Source organism: Lactuca serriola, chromosome 2 (genome assembly GCF_051521515.1).
Source record: "Lactuca serriola cultivar US96UC23 chromosome 2, Lser_US96UC23_V15, whole genome shotgun sequence".
Classification (NCBI taxonomy): domain Eukaryota; kingdom Viridiplantae; phylum Streptophyta; class Magnoliopsida; order Asterales; family Asteraceae; genus Lactuca; species Lactuca serriola.
In genome coordinates, this window is record NC_136409.1 from 3,517,851 (window position 1) to 3,544,586 (window position 26,736).

A 26,736-nucleotide genomic window follows, 5' to 3' on the forward strand; every position below is an offset into this window, starting at 1 on the left:
GGTTGGTGGTTTTTTATTTTTTTGATAATAAATTATAAAATTATATTTTTAAATTTTCAACATTTTAAATGTATCTGAATACCCTAATCAATAGGGCTTTTCCACATTGACCATTATTTTATTTAGGCAGGAGTGACAAAATTCATCAAAGAAATGTTGTTTAGTAGAAGATGACAAAAGAGTTTATACCGTGTTTAGCTTAAAACCAAGAGAAAAGGTTTTTGGGGTTGGGGGTGGTTCATGGCTGCAGGTTAGGTGTTTGTTAAAATGCGCTAGAGATTTTATTTTATTTTTTTTTTTTATTTTTTTATTTTTTTTTATATGTAGAAATCTGAAACTGTAAATAGGAATACTTTCAATTTCAGTAAATGCATAATCGGGTAAAGGAATAAACAAACAACATAAAAAAATCGTAACAAAGCTACTTATAGTTACAATACAAAAGACACTCAAACTAGTATATAAGAAGTCTGGAAAAACTTATTAATAACATGTATATTCATCTGAAAACATAGAAAAAATTTCTTTATATTGTGAACTTCACATCCGGATTCCTTATCGATTTAAGCCACATATCCGCCATCACGCGCGAGGATATGCTCCACAACACGTCCGGGCCTTTTACCATAACACGCTTTCCTTTCTTTCCCGCTTTTCCAAGCCCGTAAGCTACCAACCATTGGATCGCCGTTAGCCTCTGCTTCTGTGTATCCCAGTCATTCTTTTTCCCTCCACTTCTTAGTTTCAAACCACCAACATTCAAACCCGCAACTTTAAACTTCTTCTCTTGAGTTTCTTGACTTGCTTCAACTTCAACTGTTGTTGCGTGAATCAACGCGATAAGTGGGCCCCCAACCGCTTCATATTGTCTTAAAGGATCCCGCATTTGAATCACAACGGATATGGTTATGGTTTCTTCTTCATTACAGGAAGTCACAATGTTGTTATCTTTCATCCAATCTTCTAGGGGAATCGCATTCTCCAACGGACTACTATTATCTTTACTATTCGGAGAAATATCAAATGGTGCATTTGCATTTCCTTCAGTTATATCTGCTTGAACTTTCAATGCTTCAACTGCCATTTCTTCCATTTTCTGTAAGGAAAACGCGAGAATCTCGTCTCCGGTTAAAGGGTTTTCGTTCATATTCCAAATCCCAGATGAAATCCTTTCTTTTCTTCCTGTTGTCATACCAGTAGCCATGGATTTAACTGTACTTATGGCACGTGCAGCACTGGAAGTTGCTCCTTCTTTGTTCCTCCCACTTATGATTGCTGAAGCAATCCCTTCGAATGCAATCTGTTCGGCTGTTTTACCTTCAACTTCCTCTATCGGCATCAATTGTAAGATCTCTGAGCTTAGTTCTTCGAAACCCATGGCTGCCATTTCTTGAAACATTTCAGTTCCAGTTAATTTTGAATCTAAAACCATCGGTCTTGATATCTGCATTGCTAGCTTTGGAGTGTCTTTCTTTCCCATCAGATTGTCAAGAGGATTCATGGATACCAAGTACCCGCCATTTCTTGTTTGAATCACACAACCTAATCCCTTTCCCAAATCTGGTATGAAAACCTTCTCGTCTTCACCATCAAAACTTGAATTAGTGTTTGCATCCTGTTCATACAAAGCTTCTTTTCCATCTTCGTTCTCAAGCATTTGGAAAAACTCTCGGGTCACTTTATCTTCGTCTTCATCTAGTCTTTGTGACTCTGTTTCTTCATCATATTGTTCATCGCTCTTCTCCTCCTTCATCATCGATTCAAGAGCTTTAATCTGCTGTGCGATTAAATCAAGTTCTGATAACCGATTTAGATGAGCTTGATCTTGCACGATTTCCTTCACGACTTCACTTGAAACCGATCTTTTGTCGGAATTATCCTCCGATTGTGTCCCCTCTGTCCCTTCTTTATCTAACACCTCAACGCCCTTGTCTACAACTTCAAAATCTGGAAGGTCGAGATCCTCCATCTTCGGTTCTGGCTCCTCAGGTGGAGGTGGTGGTGACACCGCCACCACCTCCACCACTGGAACCGCCGGTTCCTGAGGTGGTTCGTCAAGATTCAGGTCGTCGATTCCTTGAAAGTCGTTTCCTCTTCCTTCCTGAGAAGGTGCATATGTGTCGGCTCGATTTTGCATTCTTGGACTAGCAATACTGAAAGATGATTTAGACTGTTTACGCCCCATTGAAGGAGAGAAAAGTTTGGATTTACCCAATTTTTGTCCTTCGACTTGATTATAAATATTAGCTCCTCCTTCTTTCTCCATAATCTGAAACCCAAGTTTCATGACTAATTCACCTCCTTTCGCTTTTCCAGACAGATTAAAGCTCATATCCCATTGCCGAATCCTTGTTCCTTCGATATTCTTTTCTACAGATTCCAGGATCAATTGGCTCAAGTCAACAGTATGCCTTCCAAAATCAAGCTCCTCTGCATCAACTGCAAAAGCATGGATTACAAAAGGGCGAGGCTCGAATTTGGCCTTGGCATTTCCACTTCCTGCAGGAACGCTGTACACGTGGCACCTGAGAAACAAAGTCTCTTCGAAGTCAGCAGCTCCTTGAGACACCCTTGAAGGCATTGTTTGAACTGCGCCGTCTTTTGTTTCTTTCTTCCTCACAGAAACAGACAACCGGAGCCCGTTCATTGATGCCGGCAGACCTTGAATAGTCACGACTTCAACTGATAATAAGCAGCTGATCTTCTGTTTCCCAATATGAGAAAGAACCCGAATTGGCTTCCAGTTCCATAGTCCGGATTTCTTCTCCGATGATGAAGAATCGTGTTTACTGTCTTGAAATAGATTCTTAGTAACTACAGGGTCTTTTTGACTGATTTCTTCACTCGGACGAGACTTCCATGGAGATAACGACATTCTCCGTGATCGTGGCTTTGGATTAAGTTTGATCCCGTTGTCATGATCATCATCATCAGCACGATCGTTTTTCCCGGTGTTTAGAATCGGAGGGATGGAGGTTCGAGAAAGAACAAGAGAGTTGGTTCTTCGATTCTTGGTGGTTGGAATAGATGAAGTGTTGGTGTTGTTTAGTGTCTGGCTGAGAGCTTCGAGCTCCTGCAATAGTTGGGTGTTGGAGTTTCTTCTTTCTGGTTGGTTGTTTGTTGCCATGGTGGATGCCGGTGGTGGTAGTGGTGGTTGCTGGGAAATGGGAATAAAGGAGAAGATGGATTGGTTGTATTGGTGAATAGTGGCTGGTTTTTGTGAGGTGGGAATGTTGCCATGAAAGATTAGTTTGGAAGATAGCGGGTGGTGTTTTCAGGGCCAAGAAAATCGTGTGGGCATGGCATGTGAAGGATAAGGCAATTTAAGAAAGTTTTGACAGAGGTGGATTTGGTGAAAGAATTAAATGTTTGCTTCTCTACGACAAAAAGACTACGATGGGTGATGTTAGAATGGGTAAAAATCGTTATCCGTAATCATGAAAGGCACCGACCAACAAGTAGGAGTGTTCAGCCGTTCATGACAAACGGTCCATGATTTTCCACACTACTTACTATACACAACATAGAGAAGAGAGAGGACTCATAATATTTTAGGAATGCGATTTAATATATTATTTTTTTATGATAAGTAAAATTACAGATCAGTAACAATAGTATTTGGGACAAAACGGTTAAAAATTAAGCAACTTTTATATATGAACTACTACTTAAAATGCTCAAAAAGATACTCTAAGTTTATAATATCGCTACAATGAACTACTACTTAAAATGTTCAAAAAAAACAACCACAATCTAAAAATTGTTATCAAAACGTAGCAAGTTATTTAAAAATTAAAATATTCAAAAAAAAATATCATGTGGCCCTTTTTTTTAAAACAACATGTTTATCATGTTAAGTTTTCCAAATCGGAAATGTTTGTTCACAACCATACCTAGAACTAAATGTTTGTTCAAAAAACACTTATAAACATGGAGCGTTTGTTAAAAATCGTCATCGACCACTTCAATATCAAGATTTCACTGAATTTTTTTTTTATCATCAAACCGTCCACTTTTGTGTTTCTAAGTTGACGACTATATTTAATTATTCAATCTCAACAGTAGATTATATATTCATCTTTTTTTTTTTTTTTTTTTTTTTTTTGGAAAGACAGAATTATATAAAGTAACAAAAATAGAAATAAAATATTACAAAAAGTACAAACTAAAGTTGGGTTTCGCAACCAAATAACTAAATCTAGCTTTACTTTTCTACAACTATTAGAAAAAAAAAAAAAAAAAAAAAAAAAAAAAAAAAAAAAAAAAAAAACCTCACTATATTAACATCACCAAAAACATCATATTTCTTAGGAATAATCATTCTAAAAGTAAGAGAATCAGGAAACCTCCAAAACATCCAAAACGAAGTCAAGACAATTGCATCAAAATTCAAAGGTCTTTCGTTGACCACCTATCAACCAAATTGCATTCACCCAAGTAATAAGAGAGCGAAAAGTAAGAGGAGTTAGAAGCTCCAACCCCCACCAAACAACAATCAGAAACCAAAACTCAATAAATGAGGGGCGTCTAGAAAAAACATGTGCGACCATCTCACACAACCTAAGCCGATGAAACAAGTAATGGAGTCAACCTCAATATCCCTAGCTGAAAAATGCTCCTTTGATGGAATGCTCTCCAAACCGATATGCCAAAAGAGAATATTCAACATAAACATGTGCAACTGTCTCACACAACCCAAGTCGTTGGAACAAGTAATAGAGACAACCTCAATACCCCTAGTTGAAAAATGTTCCTTCATCGGAATGTTCTCCAAACCAAAATGTCAAAAGAGAATATTCAATATAATAGGAAGTGAATTGTTCCACCCTGTCTCCCTCCCCTACCCTAAACATATGACTATCCAGGAACGCACATGAAGACACCGAGAATTCATTGGACACATAAGCAACCAACATAGCCTATCACATCTTAGAACTAGAATAAGCCCCTACAAAAAAGATATGAAAGCATTCCACTAATCCTTCTCACCCACTCCTGTCAGATTCTGTCTAAGGGAACTAACTTATGACCCCAAAGCAACTCGATGATCTCTGTTTGAGATCTCCTTATTTTAATCCAAAGCATAAACTTGATTATTGTTGGATTAGGTGTCTAAGCCTATAACTATTTTGGTATGTACTTAACCCAATTATGAACATGGTCCTTTTGGGTTGCCTACACTCATGCAACTTGATAGGATGATAAGAGGAGAGAGAGTAGAATTTATTATATGAATAATAAATTGGTACTCAGAAATGGTTTTATTTATATATTACAAGTTTAAAATATTATTTGGAAATCATACTATTTAATTAGTATTGATCAGAAATTAATTTAGTATTAATTTGGTTATCAAAAGAGATTGATTAAATAAAGGGAGTGATATTGCAATTAACTATTACTTGCTAGTTGGGTTGATGGACTCCATAGAGTGGAGTGGGCATAATTTATGGGGAAGCCCCTAAGATTTCATCCAAAGGGCTCTAAGGAAGGATTCCATGGGCTGCTTAAGACTTAAGCAGACATTTAGGGTTTCCACCTAAAACCCTAGCAGTCGCAAGTATAAATAGACCCCATAACTATGGGATTTTCGGCCAATGCTTCTAAGCAACCCTAAGGGTCGAAAATCTTCCCTCTCTTAAAGTCATCTTGTTGCTTGAGTGTTTGTGACTCCACTAGAGGTGCAACACTTGAGGCACTAAGCTTTCAAGAGTCAATATCAAGAAGGATTGTGATTGTTATTGCTACACAATAATCAAGGTAATGATTCTAACCCTAATAATATATTAATTATTATTATAGTATGCTAGATCTAGGGTTTTTCAAGTCTTGGAATATTATTGCATGTATAACTAGAAGAACTAGATTCAAGAATTAGGGTTTGCATGTACACCATAGGATTGATGTAATGCTGAAAACCCATCAGTGGTATCAAAGACTAGGATGTTCTTTTATTGTATTTGATGCATTGTATGTTTGTTCAAAGCTTAAAATCATGTTTTTTGGCTCTCTGACTGACAGACTCGGCGAGTCCTTTGAGTGACTCGGCGAGTCGGAGTGTCAGATAGAGGGAATTTCGGGTTTTTTGCATGTTTTCACTTGGGATAATTACCAAAATTGTTTTTGATTAATAAGATCCGATTTTTATTGTTTCTATGTGATTATCCTTGTCAAAATAGAAGATATTTGTCAAATAATTAAATATATATTGCCTTATATGATAAATCTTATTTATTTGAATTATTTAATCATTATCTTGCATGAAATTGGTATTAGGTCAAATTTAGATAATCACTAATTATTTGATTAATTAAAATTATTTGTAATTTGATCTATATGGTTTTGAAAGGTTTCAAAACTTGCCCTCAAGTTTTGGAATTAAAATTTTTAACTAAAAGGTATTAATTTTGAAATATTAAATTTTAAAACCCTAGAGTTTTGAAAAGTTCAATGTACACCCTTATGGTTTATTAATCTAATTAAGAGTTTAATTAAGAGAGATGATTAATAAATCATAATTATATGGTTTAAGATTAATCAGATTAAAAGTCTAATTTATTAATAGTTTAAACCAACTATTATTTAAAAGTGTAAAATACACCCTTACACTATATAACATTTAAAAGTTTAACATATTATATATATGTATGAGTAAAAAAAAGTCATTCTTACCGTTAGTAGGCTTCATTCACGAAGGTGGTCTATAAGGAGTGTTTAAGGAAGCGACCTATAAAACGACCGCCATTGGGTATCCACTCTTACCCACCGCACTCTTGACTAATGGAGGGTCGTTAGCCAAACTGGTATGATAGGACACAACCTTCCATTATAAGTATAATGTAATGCAAGTAACTAAACCTTTTATAAATTCCCAAATCTTAGTTACTTTAGGAAAAATGTGGAATTGGTGCTAACCCATGAAATTACACTTTGCACCTTGCCGAGACGTTTGTGGAGCGTGTGTGGTTAGCCAACATATTGATTAGGTTGGAAAAGGGTGACTCGATGTTTGTCATAGATTAATGGAGCGTGTGTGGTTAACCGTTACATGGATTAGGTGATAGTGACATTGAGGGTACCAAGTATATTTGCATGGTTATCCATACCTTGTTTGTGATCCTCAACATTCCAGTCACAAACATGAAGGGCACAATCGAGATTAAACATGTCATTGAAAAGTTCAATGAATCTCAAAAGATCTAGGAGTTTCAATTAATTTAAAACTTAAACTTAAATTTTCGTTTTCCATGGTGGAAATTGGTAAATCGTCATTTACCTACCTTTAAATGTTCTGCAGTTTGGATTATGACATCCATCTTCCAAGTTGTAGAATATTGTGTTGAGTTCTAGCCTTAATATCTCATTTGTGTGTTTTATTAAGGACTCAATCAACTAACTTGAATTTCTCCCTTTTTGTAGATGTCAAAGTCTAACAACTATGGTCTTTCTGAATCCATCGGAAAAAGTTTTCCATTTGAAGATGATGTTCCACGATTAGATCATGGAAATGAGAATCAGGCTTCACTGCTTCCACCTCCGCCAATAGTTCTCCCTGACCCACAAGTTTAAAGGCTTGAAAATTTCAAGATAACTCAAGCCATATTGGCAAAAAGACATGAATATGGGAAGTCAGTGTGTGTACACATCTTAGATATGAAGTCACACATTGACAAATTGAAAATATGGGTGTTGTTTTCCCAGGGAAGTCAGTTGTTGACTGGGTTCTTCAGTCACTTCCCGAATCATATAGTGAGTTCATTAGAGAGTACTTTATGATGGATCATGACGTGACCCTCATTGAGTTGACTTATTTGCTTATTGGTGCTGAATCAACAATGATTTGGCGCAATGGTAAAGCAAATGTGTCTGGTAAGTCAACCTCCCAAACTTCTATGGACATTGATGGCAACATCAGAAGTCCAGAAGAGTTTTCTCTAAGCAAGAGAAAGGCTAAGTCTGAGATTGTCCCGTGTGCTATTCCGAAGAAGTCCACTTGTTTCTATTGCCAAGAGAAGGGGCATTGGTTACGAAGCTGCCGCAAGTATCTGAAGGATCGTGAAGATGGGAGAGTCAAGCTGTATGACTCTACTTTAGGTAAAATCCACTATCTAACTCTATTAAGTTCCTATTTTTTATTCTTAATGCATGATGTGATAAGATTGCATTTTCATGTTTTGTAGGATCGAAGAAAAGAAAGGAAACTTAAAGAAAGAGTGAGCAGAGTCTAATCACAAAGAAATGGATTTTGATCGCATGGTTTGAGGATTGGATTTTTGAGCTGCTTAGAGTTATGATAGATTGCTTAGGAATATGTGATAGCATAGTTTTCATTTGAATTTTCGTTGTAAGGAAAAGTTTTCTGCACCTTTTTATAAATAAAATAAATTTTGATTATTGTCTTATTTATATCCTTGCAATATCTTTTGTGAAAATTGATGCTTGTGTGTTTCTATTATAAGCAATATTAAGTGGATGTGATTCTTAGATATGCTATTTATGGAAGTGTCGTAATTTTCTAAGTAAGGAAAGATTCCCATTTCCCAAGGTTCAATTGGACAGAAACTTGGAATCATACAACTTGTATTGTGTGATGTATGGAAATCTTGGTACTTAGGAAACTAAAACTAATTCCTTGTTCACATAAGTATGTGAGTCAAGTGAACGACTAAAGCGTCTAGTACACAATGATGTGTGTTGGTCGGGTCCACCATAAATAACAATGAAAGCTATTCATCATGTTTTACTAAACGTTTAGTAAATATGTTTATGCTAATAAGATTAAGTGTAATTCTGAAACATTCGAAAACTTTCAATGTTTGGCAGAACGAATAAGAAGAATCAATTAAGTAGAGAGATAAAAAGTTTCTCCAATCTGAAAAGAAGGGATAGTACTTTTGTATCGTGTTTTATGATCGTCTTACTGATTCAGAACCATATCACAATTGATCCTCTAAGGACAACTTTGCGCACAAGTATGGCTAAGAAGAGGAATCGGGAACTGTTGAAATGTTTAAATCAAAAGGTGAATCATACTTCGTTCCAAAAACAAGTCTTAGAGTAATACTCCAAGATTGTGACTTGAGTGACACATCTTAAGAAGATTTTAACACACTCATCGGATGTGGAGTAGAAAAATATTTTTCTTACTCTTGCACGTTTGAAATTGGTAAGTTGTGATGTCTTGGATAAGACAAAGACCAACTAAGACCAATGTATGTACTATTTGTCTTGATAAGAATTCGCACTAACTCTTGAATATTTTTTTTGTCAATAAATGTTTCTTGACAAGAGAATCTTATATGTCAAGAAGTCAGTGGGAGTCCAAATGATCTTGAAAAGGTTCAAGAACTAATCAAGAGTAAACTTATTAGACACTAGCACATGACTTGAGGTTTGTAACATATCGTGTAGACACAATTTTGTTTCTCTGCCATTCCAGAAAAGTTACGTATGCATATGAGTTATACAAGTTCTCAATTGACTTCATAAAGGCTAGCACCTTGTTCAATGAAAGTGCATTGACTAGTATAGGTGAGCTGCTAAATAACTTGGAAGCAATGGTAGGACCTTTGATAGCAAGAAATGAAAAATGAACAAGTTCTATCCATAAGAGTTTGGATTTGTCACAAACATTATATTTTGATTATGGTTATGACAAATTCACATGGATAGGAACACATACACCATAAAATCCAAGTGTTTTAAGGTTTTTCTCCACGTCATGAAAATGATTGTGAGGAAACATTTTCACTAAGAGAGATTTTAAGAAGATAGCGATTGTGTAAATTGCATTCTCAAATTCGATTATGATTACGACATCCCTCTTCATAGTTTGCATTGTGAGATTTGACAATTAGTTTGAACAATCGAGACTTATTGCTATAAGTTCTAGAATTGTTTAGACACACATGTGAGCTATCTACGAAAAGGTGTATGAGTTTAAGAAGTTTAGATCAAAGTTTATCGAAGCATCTCATATTAGAAACATGAACTTTGGTTAAGAAAGTCAACAAGTATTGTTTTTCTAAAAGTTTAGTTGTTTTGTAAGTACATGTCAAATCTAGTGGGAGCATAAATGTTATGCTGGTATGGATATAATCATCATGTTAGTGGGATGATGATTATCATTTTAGATATTTCAAGTTATCAATATTACTTATGGAAAACAAAAGTTTCACTTTGCAAAGTTGCAAGGGTTGAAAAGGTTGTATTGCTATAATTAAGGGAGAGAATATTATACTTCGTTTCAAAATCTAAAGACTTAGATCGAGAAATTTTAATCAAATTTAGTCAAAAGACATATATGGATATTATGTTGAAAAGATTCAACATAAAGTAATTCTATATATGTCAATATTATAGAGAGAAACTGGTAAAGTATCACGTTTTTCATTATGAATCGTGTCCCACATGCTTCGCGTATAGGATCGATTGCATATGCTGTAATATTCGACTATTCTACATTTTCCAAATGCCTAGGGCATTAAGAGGGAAAAGAACTAGAACCGGATTTGACTAAAATAATTAAACGATTGTCAGAGATAATCTAAGGTTCGCCAAGGATCGGTCACTTATGGGTAGGTGGAAGTATAGTAACAAATGGACGATAATGACATTATTATGATTAGATATGATTCTATTAATAATGAGTTGTCATATGGAAAATATGGAAATGTTTTCATGTTGGGAGTTGGATATCAAGAATCTATCTCAAGATTAGAAACTTTTATGCAATAAGGATGTTCAAAGGAATGTCTTTGAATGTGAGACTTCACATCTGTGGAATTGCCTTGTAACAATCTCCAATAGAGCACTTTGTAGTATCATTGGCAAAGTCTTGGTGAGTTTGGTGCTATGATATTACAAAAGGATAATTGCATAAATTATTAGAATCTAACATATTCTAATAGTGGCAAGAATTTTGTATTCTTTCACTAACGATAAGGATTTAGGAATTGTGAAATGAGTATCATTGGAAATGTGTTCAATTGATCTATTTCACAAAGTAAGGACCATAAGTAAACACAGTATGCATGCTTAGAGCATGGGATAGCAAATGTTATAATTCAAGTATTAAGTTGATTATCCGAAACATTAGACAATGAATAATGTGTAATCAATATGGTGACTAAATAAACGGCGTTTTATTTATACTCAAAAGTTTGAGATCATATTGGATTCAATTATTCTTGTGTTTCACTTTGCATGTTTTGACTTCCCGAATAATAAGATTATTCAAACTTTCCACAATCGATCATACTTTGGAAGTAGGTATGAATGAAGATTGTCATGAATCTGACTGTAGATTGTCTAAAGTGTTTTAGACATAGAAAAAGTCTGCTGCAGTGTTCATGAGTGCTCCTGTAATAAGATTATAGTATTGGATTAAATCCACGCTCACTTGAATCACTTCATGGATTTTATCACGAGTGATTAGTGAGACGATAATATCTTATATTCTTGAAACCGAGACGTGTGAGTTGTAATTTACAAGTTGGTTTCACATTGATAATATATAAATGCACCAGTAACTTGGTGTTATAAAACATATTGTTGTGTGTGATTTGATGAGTAGGCACAGGTGAGCATTTGAGTCGAATTTTATCCGTTCCATTTATCCAAAGTGGATAAAAGAAATATTTGTGGGCCCCTCGATGATTTAGTGATGACACGCTTAAGTGCTTGGCCAAGTCGGGACTAAGTTGATGTGTTCAATTGTAGTCTGTTGTCAGTCGTCATAAATCGGAAATCGGAAAACAACACAAAGACCGAGAGAATGATTATAATCCATGTCTCAGTCTCTGCAACATAAACAATGGAGGAATATATGATTCCTTATCTAAAGGACGCATTACTGATAAGATCAGAGTTGACAGCGGCTTTAGAAAGCTATGATTGCTGATCAGATTCTGAAATCATATGCAAAATAGTTATTAGACTTATACAACTGGGAGATTGTTGGATTAGGTGTCTAAGCCCATAACTATTTTGGTATGTAATTGACCCGATTATGAGCATACTCCATTTGGGTTGCCTTCACTCATGCAACTTGATAGGATGACAAGAGGAGAGATAGTAGAATTTATTATATGAATAATAAATTGGTACTTAGAAATGGATTTATTTATATATTAAAAGTTTAATATATTATTGGAAATCATATTATTTAATTAGTATTGATCAGAAATTAATTTAGTATTAATTTGGTGATCAAAAGAGACTGATTAAATATTGGGACTAATATTGCAATTAACTGTTACTTGCTAGATGGGTTGATGGACTCCATAGAGTGGAGTGGATGAAATTTATGGGAAAGCCCATAATATTTCGTCCAAAGGGCTCTAAGGAAGGAATCCATGGGCTGCTTAAGGCTTAAGCAGTCATTTAGGGTTTCCACCCAAAACCCTAGCAGCCACAAGTATAAATAGACCCCATGACTAAGGGATTTTTGGCCAATGTTTCTAAGAAACCCTAAGGGCCAAAAATCTTTCCTCTCCTAAAGTCATCTTGTTGCTTGAGTGTTTGTGACTCCATTAGAGGTGCAACACTTGAGGCACTAAGCTTTCAAGAGTCAAGATTGTGATTGTTATTGCCACATAACAATCAAGGTAATGATTCTAACCCTATTATATGTTAATTATGATTATAGTATGCTAGATCTAGGATTTTTCAAGTCTTGGAAGATTATTGGATGTATAACTAGAAGAACTAGATCCAAGAATTAGGGTTTGCATGGCATTACGGTTTGCATGTACACCATAGGATTGATGTAATTCACAAAACCCATCAATTATAAGAAAAAGAAAGGATGTCATCCATAAGCCAAGCATCATGAGAAAATTTCATGAGATCCCCATTACTAACTCGAATTGGAAAAACTCCCACAAGTCAAGACCTTGATCCCTCAAATTTTAGAAAAAACAAATAATCACATTCCAAGGCCCCTTAAGAGACATCGAACGAGCTAAAAATTGTATTCCCCATTTTAAGTACTATGTGCTCTTTTTGGATGACATCTCTCATTTCTTGTGGGTTTTTCCTCTTCGTGGTAAATCCGATGTGTTTACTATTGTCTCTAATTTTTATATTTATGCTCAAAATCAATTTAAAACCACAATTCAACTTTTTCAATGTGACAATGATCACGAATTCAATAATCAAGCGTTACTTAATTTCTTACACAATAAAGGCATTGAGATCATGTTTTCTTGTCCCTGCATGTCTCAGCAAAATGGCAAGGTTAAACGTGTCATTCGCAGCATTAACAACAGTCTTCTAACCTATCTATTTCAAGCCTTGTTATCCCCCAAATTATGGGGTGATACCCTTTTGATTGTTATGCATACTCTCAATCTTCTTCCTACAACCACTCTTTCATTTAACAATAAATTTGAGCTTTTATTCGTTTCCTTTCCCACATATAATCACCTTTGAATGTTTGGTTGTCCTACTACCCAAATCTTTCCACCATAACTCAACATAAACTTTATATGTGCTCCTCTGCATGTGTTTATCTATGACCGTCTCCCAATCACCATAGTTATCATTGCCTCAATCTCATCACCCAACGTATCATCCTGTATCATCATGTCATCTTTTATAATAATCACTTCCCCTTTACGGATTTGAACTCCACTTCCCCTGTCTCCAGTTATGAACCTTTTCTTACTAACGACACTCGTACTCCTTTATAATCCAACAAACCAATACCTCTCATGTCACTTCCATTAGTGACTCCACCCCCCAATTCACCTGTTATCATTCCTTTGACGCCTCTTACTACTCTCTGCCTACTCAAGATCCTCTTCCCCTTCCCCCTCCTACATGTAACACAGTAAAAGTTAAAACAAATTTTCTCATTTTCAAACACATTTTTACAAACTCCTTCATTCATAAAATGTCATAGTGTCATGTCTTTGTTTCACAAAATATCTCCCAAGATCAAAATACACAAAATCCCATGTGTGTGTACAAATCAAGTCGGCGCCTTCCCACAGTCATCACTGGTACCTAAAACACATAACACTGAACACTGTAAGCATAAGCTTAGTGAGTTCCCCAAAATACCACTCTAACACATAATAGCCACTCGAGGCTGTAACTCTATTGACCCTCTGGTCAATGTGTCTCAGTGGGGCCCTCCAGCCCCAACTCTCTGTGGGCCCTCTGGCCCTAACTCTAGGGACCCGAAAGTCCCAACTCTATAACTCTGAATCATGCATATCATATATCACAATAAATCACAACACATAAATAACATGCAAATACATTGGCATATAAATCTATAGTACTCTGTCACATAACTCTATTACCACACTAGGTAAAGTATAGTGAGAAGACTCACCTCAGGCGTCTCGGTAAATCTCTGACTCGATGGAAAATATTTCCTAGCCTCTGCCTATTCACATAAATAAATACTCTTATAAATATAACTCTCGAGACTAGACTCAACCTACCATTGGCACCCTCAGAAAGGTAAAAGACCATTTTACCCTCCCCTCTTGTCACAAGGACTCTATTGATGACCAAACCCTAAAAGTCAACCAAAGTCAACAATCCCACTTTAACCCTACTCGCCGAATGCACCTAGGTGACTCGGCGAGTTCTCACATATCCTTTAACTCTTTGTCCCTCTTGACACGCTGAGTCCCTCCTTATACTCAACGAGTCATACCAGTCATGAATCGCGGGGCCACACCGACTCAACTCGCTGAGTCTTAAGAACAACTCGGCGAGTACCGCCTTGAACTCCAGTCCTCTAACTCCATGCCGACTCACTGAGTCATCCCCCAACCCATGCTGACTCACTGAGTCATCCCCCAACCCGGCAAGTCTACTCACTAAACAATTTACGTGAAACCGTAAACCTACTCGCCGAGTCTCAAGAACAACTCGGCGAGTTCATGCCATGCACAAACACTACTGACCTCTTGAGGTCAGATCTGTTTCCCCAAACCATAGATATGGCCTCCACAAGCATGAATGTCACGTAAAGTTCGAAACTTGATGCTTGTACAACCACAACTAGGCATCAAAAGGAGATTTAGTCCCAAAAATGGCAACCTAAGTCCAATAACCCCAAACTAATCCATAAAGCTCCAAGGGTTAAGGTCTCTGGACCTCTTTGAGTCCAGATCCAAGGCACAAACTCGAAGAAGGACCATTTGATCCACATAATCACTCTCCAAATTGGGTAGAAAACCCTAAATCTAAAGATCAACACCAAAGCTAAAGGAGGTTCGAACCATTACCTCAAAATGAAGTCTCCGAACTCTGGAACTGCTTGAATCGCACCTCCTCTTTACTCTTGTCACCTTCTTCTTGCTAAACCAAAGATACAAGGATCAAAAAGTGACTTTTTCTCTCTCACAACGATTTAGCTCTCTTAGGGTTCTCTCAAGGGACTGGTAGCCACAATGGGAGGCTATAAGTGCCCTTAAATAGGCTCTAAACCCAGGGAATTAGGGTTTCATGAAGCAGCGTGGACTCGCCGAGTCCACTAATGGACTCGCCGAGTTCGGACATGAACCCGGATGAACATCCGCGACCCTACTCGGTGAGTCTTGGCTCCAACTCGCCGAGTTCCTCCACAAATTCCAAAATAATTAAATAAATTAATATACCTGGAATTTTAGGATGTTACACTACACATCATGTGGTCACCCGATCTCGCACCCGGTCCCTCTGTCCAAAATAGATTTTCAATCTCTTGGCCACTATCAACATCTCGCTCATTCCTCGATCCACTGCTCCGGCCCTATATGATCCACATTGGAAAGATGTTATGGATTTTGAATTTTGATATGTCTTCTCTTACCTCTAATGACATGTGTGATCTCGTTCCTCCTCCCCCAACTGGTGGTATTGTGGGTTGTCGATGGATCTACCATCATCAGTTTGATAGCAAAGGACACCTCGAAGGCTACAAAGGTCGTTTTGTTGCTCAAGTCTTCTCCCAACTTCCTGGACTAGATTTTGATGACACTTTCAACAATGTTGTCAAACCTGCTACCATATACACGATTCTTAGCATTATGATAGCAAAACACATGCCTATTCACCAGTTAGATGTCAAAAATTCTTTGATTCATGGTGATCTCTCTAAGGAAGTGTACATGAAGCAACCCATGGCTATGTATATTCCTAAGAAGTACTAGTTAGCTATAGATAATAGCTCTGGAACCAATTTGTCACACCCTCGGACACCAATAGAAACAGCAAGGTGTGCAACGTAAATTAGTGATCACAATTATTGAACATATATTGAATAGTGAAAATATAACATTATATTATTATCCAAATAGAAATTACATTGACATTAACTATTGCTAAATAACGACACACACCTAAACGCTTTAGCGTTTACAAATGTATAGTAAAAGAATGAAAAGCTTTCTAGGCACACATATTCAACCTGCTAAATAACCTAAGAATACATACATTAAGATACATCAACCAAATATTGTTGGTGAGTTCTATAGGTTTTAACATATATTATTTTTATAACAAAGACTGTTTTATAAGATTTATCTAGTTGACCAGCTTTTATAAATTCCTACTTTTCTATCAAAACTATAAAATAAGTAAGTTATAAAAGTTGTATTTTTACTATTTAGAAATGTAACATCTTGTTTTGGATCGTCTGCGATTTAGGGTTCGTGGGCTGCAACTCGGGCATGAGGAAGCCTCGGGCCTACGACGACCTGCTAGAAGAGTAGGGCTTCTCGCCACCTTTCCATGGATATGAGATTCATTGGAAACGGACTTATAACGAAGAAGTTGTGATAGTTTGAAGTTTTGGAAATTTTAGTCCCTTATTCGAGAAAGGTGGCAGCTGAGTATGCGGGGCGTACGTGTGTGTACGCTTAACGTACTCATGTGCGTGATTTTGAAGCGAATCCACCTAGTACACTGGGTGTACTACGCATAGTGTGAAAACCCTAAAAGAGGGGTGTGTCCCTATTTAAAGAACATGATGGCCTCATTTCTCGCCACCATTTCTAGCCTTTAACCCTCTAAAAACCCTAATATTCGTTCCTCTAGCTTGAGTGTCCATTTGTGATATTCTAAGTGTTCTTGTGGTATCCTTGAAGTGAATAAGATCATTGAGGAGGATAGAGTTGGAGTCCAGGTCGTGGATCTGAGCTTTTCTATGGTTGGAGCATCATTTGAAGGTATAAAGCTCAAAGCTTTCTCATCCTTTTTTATTTGAGCTTATTATGGTCCATTTTAGGGTTTTTGGTCCCAAATCTTGAAGCTTTATGAGTTATTGAACTCCAGAGCCTAATATATGTCCCCTTAGATGTTTAATGGAGGGTATTCATAAAAATGAGGTCTTAGATGTTAAAACCACCCCATGCATGTGATATGAGCATTTTTAGGAGTAAAGAATGAGTGCATTTGGGTTTGGGACTTTATCAGCCATGTAATGGCTTAAAGTCATGAACTTTATGGAGTATGAGGCTATGAGCCTTTAGGGAGTCTAGATCCGAGAGTATAGATATGGTCTTAATGGGTTAAGACCAAGAGAGTGAGAAAAATCTGGTATGGACGTGCGCCACCCGTAAATCCGTTACGCCCTGCATACTAGTCAAGTGTCCCCAATTCCCCGACCTGGATTTGTGCTTACGTTGAGCGTACCAAGGGAGTTATGCCCCGTGTAACCTTGTTGTGGGCTTTTTGGGCTAAAACTCTCATTGGGCATTAAGTGGTGGGCCTGGTTTTTGGGTGTGTTGTACTACATATTTTGATCAGAGAAATATTGTGTATGTCTTGGGCCTTTGTGTTGGACTTTCCATTTGGATTTAAGTTTAAGATTTGGGCCTTGGGAGAGCTCATTTAGTATTGGGCCTTGGTGGGACCAATGAGCTTGAGTTAATTGTGGTTCGGGTAGTGAGATATATTTAGACCTAATGTGTGAGGTTTGGTCTTAGATCTTAATTAGGTAATTATGGGTTTTGGTTCAGCGTTAGAGGTCGATGTGCAGCAGCAACATCTATAGGAGTTGTTCATCATCTGAGGTGAGTCTTTTCACTATACTTACCCAGAGTGGTAATCTTTGTGTGGCCGGAGGGTCTTATGTGTTTATATTGAGTATTGTGAAATCCTGCATATTGTCTTTTTGATTTATCCTGTGTATTATTCTGAGCTTACTGAGTTTGGACCGGAGGGTCCCACTGAGACACATTCATCAGAGGGTCTTATTTGAATATATCCATGAGAGGCTAATGAGATATTTATGGTATTTTGAGGAACTCACTAAGCTTTGTGCTTACCGTGTTATGTGATATGTGTTTCAGGTACTTCTCAGAATCGCAGGAAGGCGTCGGCTTGATTGTACACACGAGATGAAGTTATGTTTGAGGATCCTAGATTTTAAAATGGATATGTGTTTTCAATAATTTGATACTTTAGGATTTTTGTGAAATGTGTTAATGAAAATTATGTGATTTTAAAATGAAAAAAAAATGTTTGAAATTTTACGGTGTTATAAGTTGGTATTAGAGCCTTGGTTTGATGGATTCGGATATACCTTCTGGTATCAGAGCCTCGGTTTGAGGGATTCATATATAGCTTCAAGTGTGTCTGGACTCAAACTAAGGATTTGAGAAAAAATTTCAAAAGAAATGATTTTTTAGAAAACGAGTAAGAGTTTTAAGAGAAAACGAGTTGGAGGAGTGTGTACAATCAGCTAGAGCCCAAACAGTGATTTCTCAAAATACCCTTACTTATTTGTGTTATGAGATATTCATTAGATATTAGTGATGCATGCTAGAGGACAGACCAGGTATTTCATATCTTAGGGATAAAGTTGCCTTATTTGTGATGCCTTAGCCTAGGAAATGTTATTAATTGATATTATTTGTTGTTTGCTCTGTGTATGTGTTGAGTAAGAGTGCCTAGCAAGAATCTTTAGAGAGAGCTTTGAGTAGAGGAGTAATCTAGGAGAGATACCTAGATGTGTATTTGAGGAACCTACTGAGAGAGTAGTGAGATACCCACAAAGGGTAGGGTTGCTTGAGTTTTGTAATGCCTTTTAGAGTTGTGGATAGAGTGAGTGGAGTTGTATGCTCGAGTGGTTTACGTGTTGATGGAGGTGATTCGATGCCCGAATGCTGCTTGCTTTGTGTTTTGTGGAACTCTTGATGATAGGAGACAGCTACTAAGTGAAGATGACGATATTCATGAGGAGTTCTTCAACAATTGATAGAAAAGAAGTGTGAGTGCCTAGGAAGAGCCTAGGGAGTGATTTAGTCAGATGAGTACGCTAATAGAGGAGAGTATTCGCTGGAGAGCGAGCATGTGTAACGGGATTTATGATCGAGATGGTTGAGTAGCTTCTTAGGAAATCTGGGATGAGCCGTGTGGAAAGTATGGGAAGATGTGGCAAGTAGTATGGGCCCGTACTACTGAAAGTAGAGGACCAATACTCGAAACAGGGAGAATTCCATAGGTTCTAAATAGCAGGTTAAGGGGAGAAAACATGGTTTGGGTACCATGATTTGTATCAGAGTGTGTTTCCATCTTACTAGTTATCCAGCAATGGGTATTCATTCAGAGATTGGATGTGGTAATCTGTAGGGCCAGAGGGCCATTTCGGTTGAGCTTCGACAAATGTACCTTGTGAGGAAAATTGAGTTTAGATCTCAATGAGGTTGACTTGTGAGCTGCCAATTGGAGTCGCAGGACTCGAGGAAAAGTAGATATGATACATTGTGGAAGATTGTGGTCTGGGTTGAGTGATCGGCCGATGATTGAAATGTCACTTTCTGTGAAGAGAATCTCTCTAGTTCCATTTCTTATGTGGAGCAAAATAGATAACAAGTTTTTGGTTCCAAAGTTTGGAGGTAACCCCGAGGGGTAGCATATGATTGTGATATTTTCACCAGAGTATATATATACTGTTGCGAGGTATTTCTTATACCGTGAGAGAGAGTCATCAGTAGGGACTGAGATGGATGAGGACAAAGAGATGCCTCAGTTGAGTAAGGCATACTTTTAGCAGCAGTTCTAGGTGATCACGAGGAGCATACCGGGGTGGCGGCCCTCGTTGCCTACATTGTGTGTGAATTGTGAGAGTCAGGTTTCTTGCTCCTATGGTAATTTCCGTGATGGAATGTTTGTTGAGAAATCGGATACGAAGTGCATGATAGTGCATTATTTCAAGATTGTGAGTCGTGACTAATTCGGGACAGTTAGGATATCCGACGGTGTGGCCGTATGGGATTTTGGGATGACTAGAGGCAGTCACATTGGGAGGACTCTGCGGTTTTTATCTAAGATACGGGATACTTAGAGTAATGCGGTTACGATTTGGAATATCATCGAGTGTTGCGTAGTACATTCCTTGAGTCGGAAATTATACATCTTATGAGCTAGTCTATAGTGTGGTATGTTTGGTATGTCAATGGATGATGGTTCGAACCCTAAGTAGAGGAGAACCGGGTGTTCTGTGAGAAAGGATCCTCAATCTTATGTGGAACAGAAGTCTGCGTTATGAGGATCTGCTGTGTGAGTATATGAGACAGAAGTCATGTAGAATTCGAGACATTGTACAATGCAAGATGATGCATGACGCGTATTCTCAGGAAAAAATGAGTGACTTCACGGCGGGTGGCCAATAGACAGGAACCTGATTATGGTTTGTGTTTCTTCGGGTGTACCAATGTATGAGCTTCGGAATGGTTGGGTTGTTAAGGTCAATATTCGATAGTTCGACGTATGGATTGTTATTTGTACTCCGAGAGGGGCAACATTTGACTTGTCAATCAACTACGGTGTCGATATGAGTAGTTCGCATTGACTTGATCAGTAGCAGATGGGGCTTTGGATTGTTGTCAACGTTTTCTTAGTCGTGACAATTCCTCTGTGCTTCCAATTGTTAGTTGGAATACTTCAAGGCTTTGAGTTGTGGAAGTGGAAGACCAATGGTCTTGGCAAGACATTGTGAGATTCCGTAATGGTTTATTGAGATATCCAAGTATGATGCCCTAGGTTGTTGGATTATTATGAGACGTAGGTGTGTCAGACGGCAAGTGGACCATCAAGTGACTATGTTTCTAGATGTGAGTTCATCAGCTAATGGTTGCCAGGTAAGAATTTTTCAAGAGTGTGACTGTACTGAGGGAAGTGCCCTGTTTACGAGAACTTAAGAGTAGTGATGCATAATCTGGGTAGGTCCTACAATGTGCATCATAACTCTCTAGTTTCACATCCAGGATTCGGGGTGTTACAATTCTCCCCCACTTGAATTAGATTTCGTCCTCAAAATGTAACATCCCAAATTTCAGAAGTATGATTTAAGGGTTTAAAGTGTAATTTTGAAGAAGGGACTCGAGGAGTAGGTATGCTTACTCACTGATTCAAAGCGGGTTTTGGGTTGCGAATTAAGTGACCAACTCACCGAGTCGGAAGCTGGACTAGACGAGTTGGTGCTGGAACGAGAAAAACCCTAATCTTAGGGTTTGCACCCTATTTAAAGGAATTTATGTCCTTCTCTCTCCTTATTGCCCTTGAGAGACAGAAAACCCTAGCTCGTTTGTATAAGGTCATTGGAGCGAGATTGAAGCTTTGAAAGGTGTTCTAGTGGAAGAAACTTGAAGATCAAAAGGGCTTGCATCAACAAAGTAGTGTAGATCCAGAATTTGTTGTAGTTTTGGCACATCTTGGAGGTAATAAGTTGTTACCTTTCCTTTGTTGCTTCTAGATCTATTCTTGAATGAGATTTGGGGCCATTTTGGTATGATTGAAATCTATTTCGGGTTTGGAGTTTAAATCTAAGGTTGCTACTTCAGATCTTGACTTGTGTTGGTCCAGAAAGTCATAAAGCATCAGTCATTGAGTTGTTGGTGAAGCCTCTTTATCTTAAATCCTAGCCCTAGAGTGATTTGGACCTTTAACTCCTTAGTTTCATGTAAAGTTTTCCACTTTACGTGGGGGTTAGGCCTTATAAGAATGGATCTAAAGTTTGGAGCCCCTACATGTCTTGAAAAGCCCCTGTATGGATTAAGGACTGAAGGGACTCGACGAGTAAAATGAGTAGAGTCAGCGAGTCATATGAAGATGGGCATGGACTCGACGAGTTGGAAGAACAACTCGGCGACTCTGTTGAGGATTGTCGTGGACTCGGAGAATCTGTTCTTGGACTCGGCGAGTCAGGTCGCAGAACCCCAACCTCTTTTGGTTAAAGCCTTGGATTAGTTAGTCGGTTGGCGATTCAGTGAATTGGACAGGATGTGTAACACCGTAAAAATTCAACCAATTTTTTACATTTTCAAAACACATTCATTAATAAAATCTCATTGTATCGTATCTTTGTTCACATAACATTTCCCAAGATCAAATCATAATAAACTCCAGGGGTGTGTGTACAGATCATGGTGGCGCCTTCCCGCGATCATCACTGGTACCTGAAACACATAACACATAACACTGTAAGCATAAAGCTTAGTAAGTTCCCCAAAATACCATACATAACACATACTAGCCACTCGAGGCTATAACTCTATGGGCCCTTGGGCCCTAACTCTGTGGACCCTCTGGTCCTAGCTCTGTGAACCTTCTGGTTCTCACTCTGATATACTCTGATATACACACGGCATAAATCACATAGAAATAATGCAGTGTAACACATCACATAAATAGCATACAATAACTCTGTCACATAACTCTGATTACCACTCAAGGTAAAGTATAGTGAGAAGATTCATCTCAGATGTCTCGGTAAATCCCTGACTCTGTAGCAGTATAGTCTAGCCTCCGCCTAACCACATAAAGTAAAATACGCTCATAAATATAACTCTCGAGACTAGACGCAACCCTCTCTTAGCACCCTCAGATGGGTAAAAGACCATTTTACCCCTCTCTGGACTCAAAGACCCCATTGTTGACCAATCCCTAAAGGTTAACAATGTCAATGGTAAAACTTTGACCTGACTCGTCGAGTGCACTTGGGCGACTCGGCGAGTCTACACGTGTCCACTATCTCTCTAGCCTCTCATGACATGTCGAGCCTTCTCCTGCTCGATGGGTTACACCTGGCATGAATTGCGGGGCCACCCCGCCTCAACTCGTTGAGTTCAATTATGAACTCGGCGAGTTCCACCTGTAATCCTCTACCACCTTCTGACTCACCGAGTCATTCTCCCAACTCGACAAGTTACTCACTGAGTGACTTACGGGAAACCCTAGCACTACTCACCGAGTTTGTTCTTGGGACTCAGCAAGGTCATGCCATGCTTATACAGAAATGACCTCTTGAGGTGAGATATGTTCCTCTAACCAATAGATCTGCCCTCCTTGATCATAATAAACACGTAAAGTTTGGATCTTGATGCCCATGCGAAGACCCTATGACTCTATTTGATGAAATGGCATCAACATGCCATCCAAAACTCATATCTCTCCAAGATACTCAATAAACATCAAGGATTTAAGGTCTCTGGACCTCTTTGGATCCAGATTCGAAGCCTCAGCACAAGAAGGGACCATTGGCTTCACAAATCATACTCAAAAATCGGCTAGAAACACTAACTCTCAAAATTTACACCAAAATTGAAAGAGGATCGAACATTTACCTCAAGATGAAGCCCCTAAGCTCTGAAATCCACAGATTAGCACCCTCTTCAGTTTCCTCTTGCCTTGGCCACCTTCTTCTTGCAAAAACACCCATACAAAGATCAAAAATGGCTTCCTCTCTCTCTCTCTCTCTCAAAACGTTCACACACTCTAGGGATTCTCTCTATCAACTGGTAGCCGCAAATGAAGGCCATAAGGGCCTTTAATTAGGTCACAATCCCCGAAAATTAGGGTTTCATTAAATAGCACGGACTCACCGAGTCCACTAGTCGACTCGCCGAGTCCGGTCATTAACCCGGATGGAAATTCGCGACTCTACTCGGCGAGTCTAAGCATCAACTCGCTGAGTCTCTCTTAAAATCGCCAAAATAATAATCAAATAATGTACCTAGAAATCCGTATGTTACAATTCTCCCCCACTAGAATCAGACTTCATCCTCGAAGTCGTACTCTGCAAATAGCTCTGGATACTGCTCACGCATCTCTCACTCTGGCTCCCAAGTCAGCTCGGACCCTTTCCGATGCTACCACTGGACCTGGACGAGAGGCACTTCCTTGTTTCTCAAAACCTTGATCTTCCAATCCCTAATCGCAACTGGTCTCTCAACATAGTTGAGGGTTGCATTCACCTGAATATCCTCTAATGGTACCACTGCTAATTCGTCGGCAATACACTTCCTCAGCTGCGATACGTGAAAGGTGTCATGAATCTGGCCCAACTATGTAGGTAACTCTAACCGGTAGGCTACCCGACCTACTATCGTAATCACTCGGAATGGACCAATATAACGGGGCCCCAGCTTGCCCCTCTTCCTGAACCTGATCACCCCTTTTCAAGGAGATACCTTCAGTAGTACGAAGTCACCGACCTGGAACTCGAGCTCTGACCGTCGTCTATCCGCATAACTCTTCTGACGGCTCTAGGCCATCATTAACCTCTGTCTGACCTGCTGAAAATGCTCGGTCTTATGAAGCACAATCTCGGTACTACCTATCATACGTTGTCCTACCTCTCCCCCAACAAATGGGGGTCCGGCACCTCCTCCCGTACAACAGCTCAAAGGGTGGCATACCAATGCTTGAATGATGGATGTTGTTACAGGAAAACTCAGCCAAGGGTAAGTGTGTGTCCTAACTTCCTCCGAAGTCCAATACACATGCCCGAAGCATCTCCTCGAGCGTCTAAATCGTCCGCTCGCTCTGCCCATCAGTCTGTGGGTGGTATGCGGTACTAAAATGCAGCCCCATACCCAATTCCTCATGAAACTTCTTCCATGACCTAGAAGTGAAACGCGCATCTTGATCTGAAACCATCGAGACCGGTACTCCATGATGCGATACCACCTCTCTCACGTACAACTCTGCTAGCCTCTCCACAGAAGAGCTCTCGCTAATAGCAAGGAAGTGAGCGCTCTTCGTCAACCTGTCCAAAATCATCCAAATTGCATCGACACCCCTCGCAGTCCTTGGCAAGTTGGTGATGAATTCCATGGTAATGTGTTCCACTTCCACTTGGGAATTTCTAATGGCTACAGCTTACCATGTAGATGCTGGTGCTCAGCATTAACCCTACGACAGGTCAAGCATCTCTCTAAAAACCATGTGACATCCCTCTTCATACAGGGCCACCAATATTCTCTATTTAGGTCCAAATACATCTTAGTGGCCCCGGGATGGATCGAGAACCTCGATCGATGCACCTCCTCCATCAAAATGGTACGCGTTCCGCCCACAAACGGTACCCAAATCCGAACTTGAAATGTCATAAGCCCCCGGCTATCGGTAACGAACTCCGATACTTGCCCGATAACCCTTTTTCTTTTATGGTCCTTTGGTCTCACGGCCTCAACCTAGCCCCACAAATGGTGTCCAACACTGGAGTCATCACTGACAATCTCAAGCAAACCTCTCGTATCGGGGCACCCTCTGCCCTATAGCTCAGGGCATCAGCTACAACATTAGCCTTGCCCGGATGGTATAGGATTTCGCAGTCATAATCCTTTACCATGTCCAACCATCTGCTCTGGCGCATATTTAGGTTAGGCTCATCCATCAGGTACTTCAAGCTCTTATAGTCAATGTATATGGTACACCGAACCCCATACAGATAGTGACACCAGATCTTGAGGTCGAACACCACTGCCCCCAGCTCCAGATCATGGGTGGGATACCTCGACTCATGAGGTTTCAGCTGCCTTGATGCATAGGATATCACATGCCCCCTCAGCATAAGCACCACTCCTAACCCTGATATTGACGGGTCACAATACACCACAAAGTCCTCCATCCCCTCCGGAAGGCGTAACACCGGGGTTTCGCTTAGTCTCTGGCGAAGTGTCTTGAAGGAGGCATGTTGCTCTAGGCCCCACGAAAAAGCAACACGCTTCCGGGTCAACTTGGCGAGGGGCACGACAATATTGGAGAAATCCCTGATAAATCTCCTATAATAACTATCCAACTCTAGGAAACTCTTGATCTCGATAGGTGATTTCGGTACCTCCCAACTCATCATTGCCTCGATCTTGGCCAGATCGACCAATATCCCTTTCTGGTTAACGAGGTGCCTAAGGAACTGGACCTCTCGTAACCAAAAATCTCACTTGGAGAATTTGGCATAGAGCCTCTCTGATCTTAAAACTCCAAGGATCTCTCTCAAATGCTTCTCATGCTGCTCTCTGGATCTCGAATACACCAATATGTCGTCGATGAACACGATCACCGAGCGACCAACATCGTCCTGCACACCCTGTTCACGAGGTCGATGAACACCGTTAGTGCATTGGTGAGCCCGAAAGGCATCACCACGAACTCGTAATACCCGTAATGAGTCCTGAACGTTGTCTTCTGGATATCCTTATCTCACACCCTCACCTGATGATATCCAGACCTCAAATCGATCTTGGAGAACCAAGATGCTCCCTGTAAGTGATCAAACAAATCGTCGATCCTCGACAACGGGTAACGGTTCTTGACTGTCAACTTGTTCAATTCCCTGAAATCAATGCACATCTAGTGTGGGCCATCCTTTTTCTTAACAAAAAGGATAGGTGCTCCCCACGGAGAACTGCTCGGCCGAATAAACCCCTTCCCCAGCAGCTCCTGAAGCTGTGAGGATAACTCCTGCATCTCTGGAGGCGCAAGGCGATAGGGCGCCTTGGC

At 39.2% G+C, this 26,736-nt stretch overlaps 1 protein-coding gene across 1 annotated transcript; it reads right to left on the minus strand.

Moving 5' to 3' along the window:
• Positions 1-389: 389 nt before the first annotated feature.
• Positions 390-3,322, minus strand: PMI1 (plastid movement impaired1). Its single transcript, XM_079023579.1, has one exon. The coding sequence runs from the start codon at positions 3,125-3,127 to the stop codon at positions 527-529; it is 2,601 nt and encodes an 866-aa protein (XP_078879705.1). The 5' UTR covers positions 3,128-3,322; the 3' UTR covers positions 390-526.
• Between the last annotated feature and the right edge of the window lie 23,414 nt (positions 3,323-26,736).

What these genes read in the sequence shown, in the direction of transcription:
- PMI1 (XM_079023579.1), bottom strand. Translation starts at nt 3,127, where the DNA reads ATGGCAACAAACAACCAACCAGAAAGAAGAAACTCCAACACCCAACTA.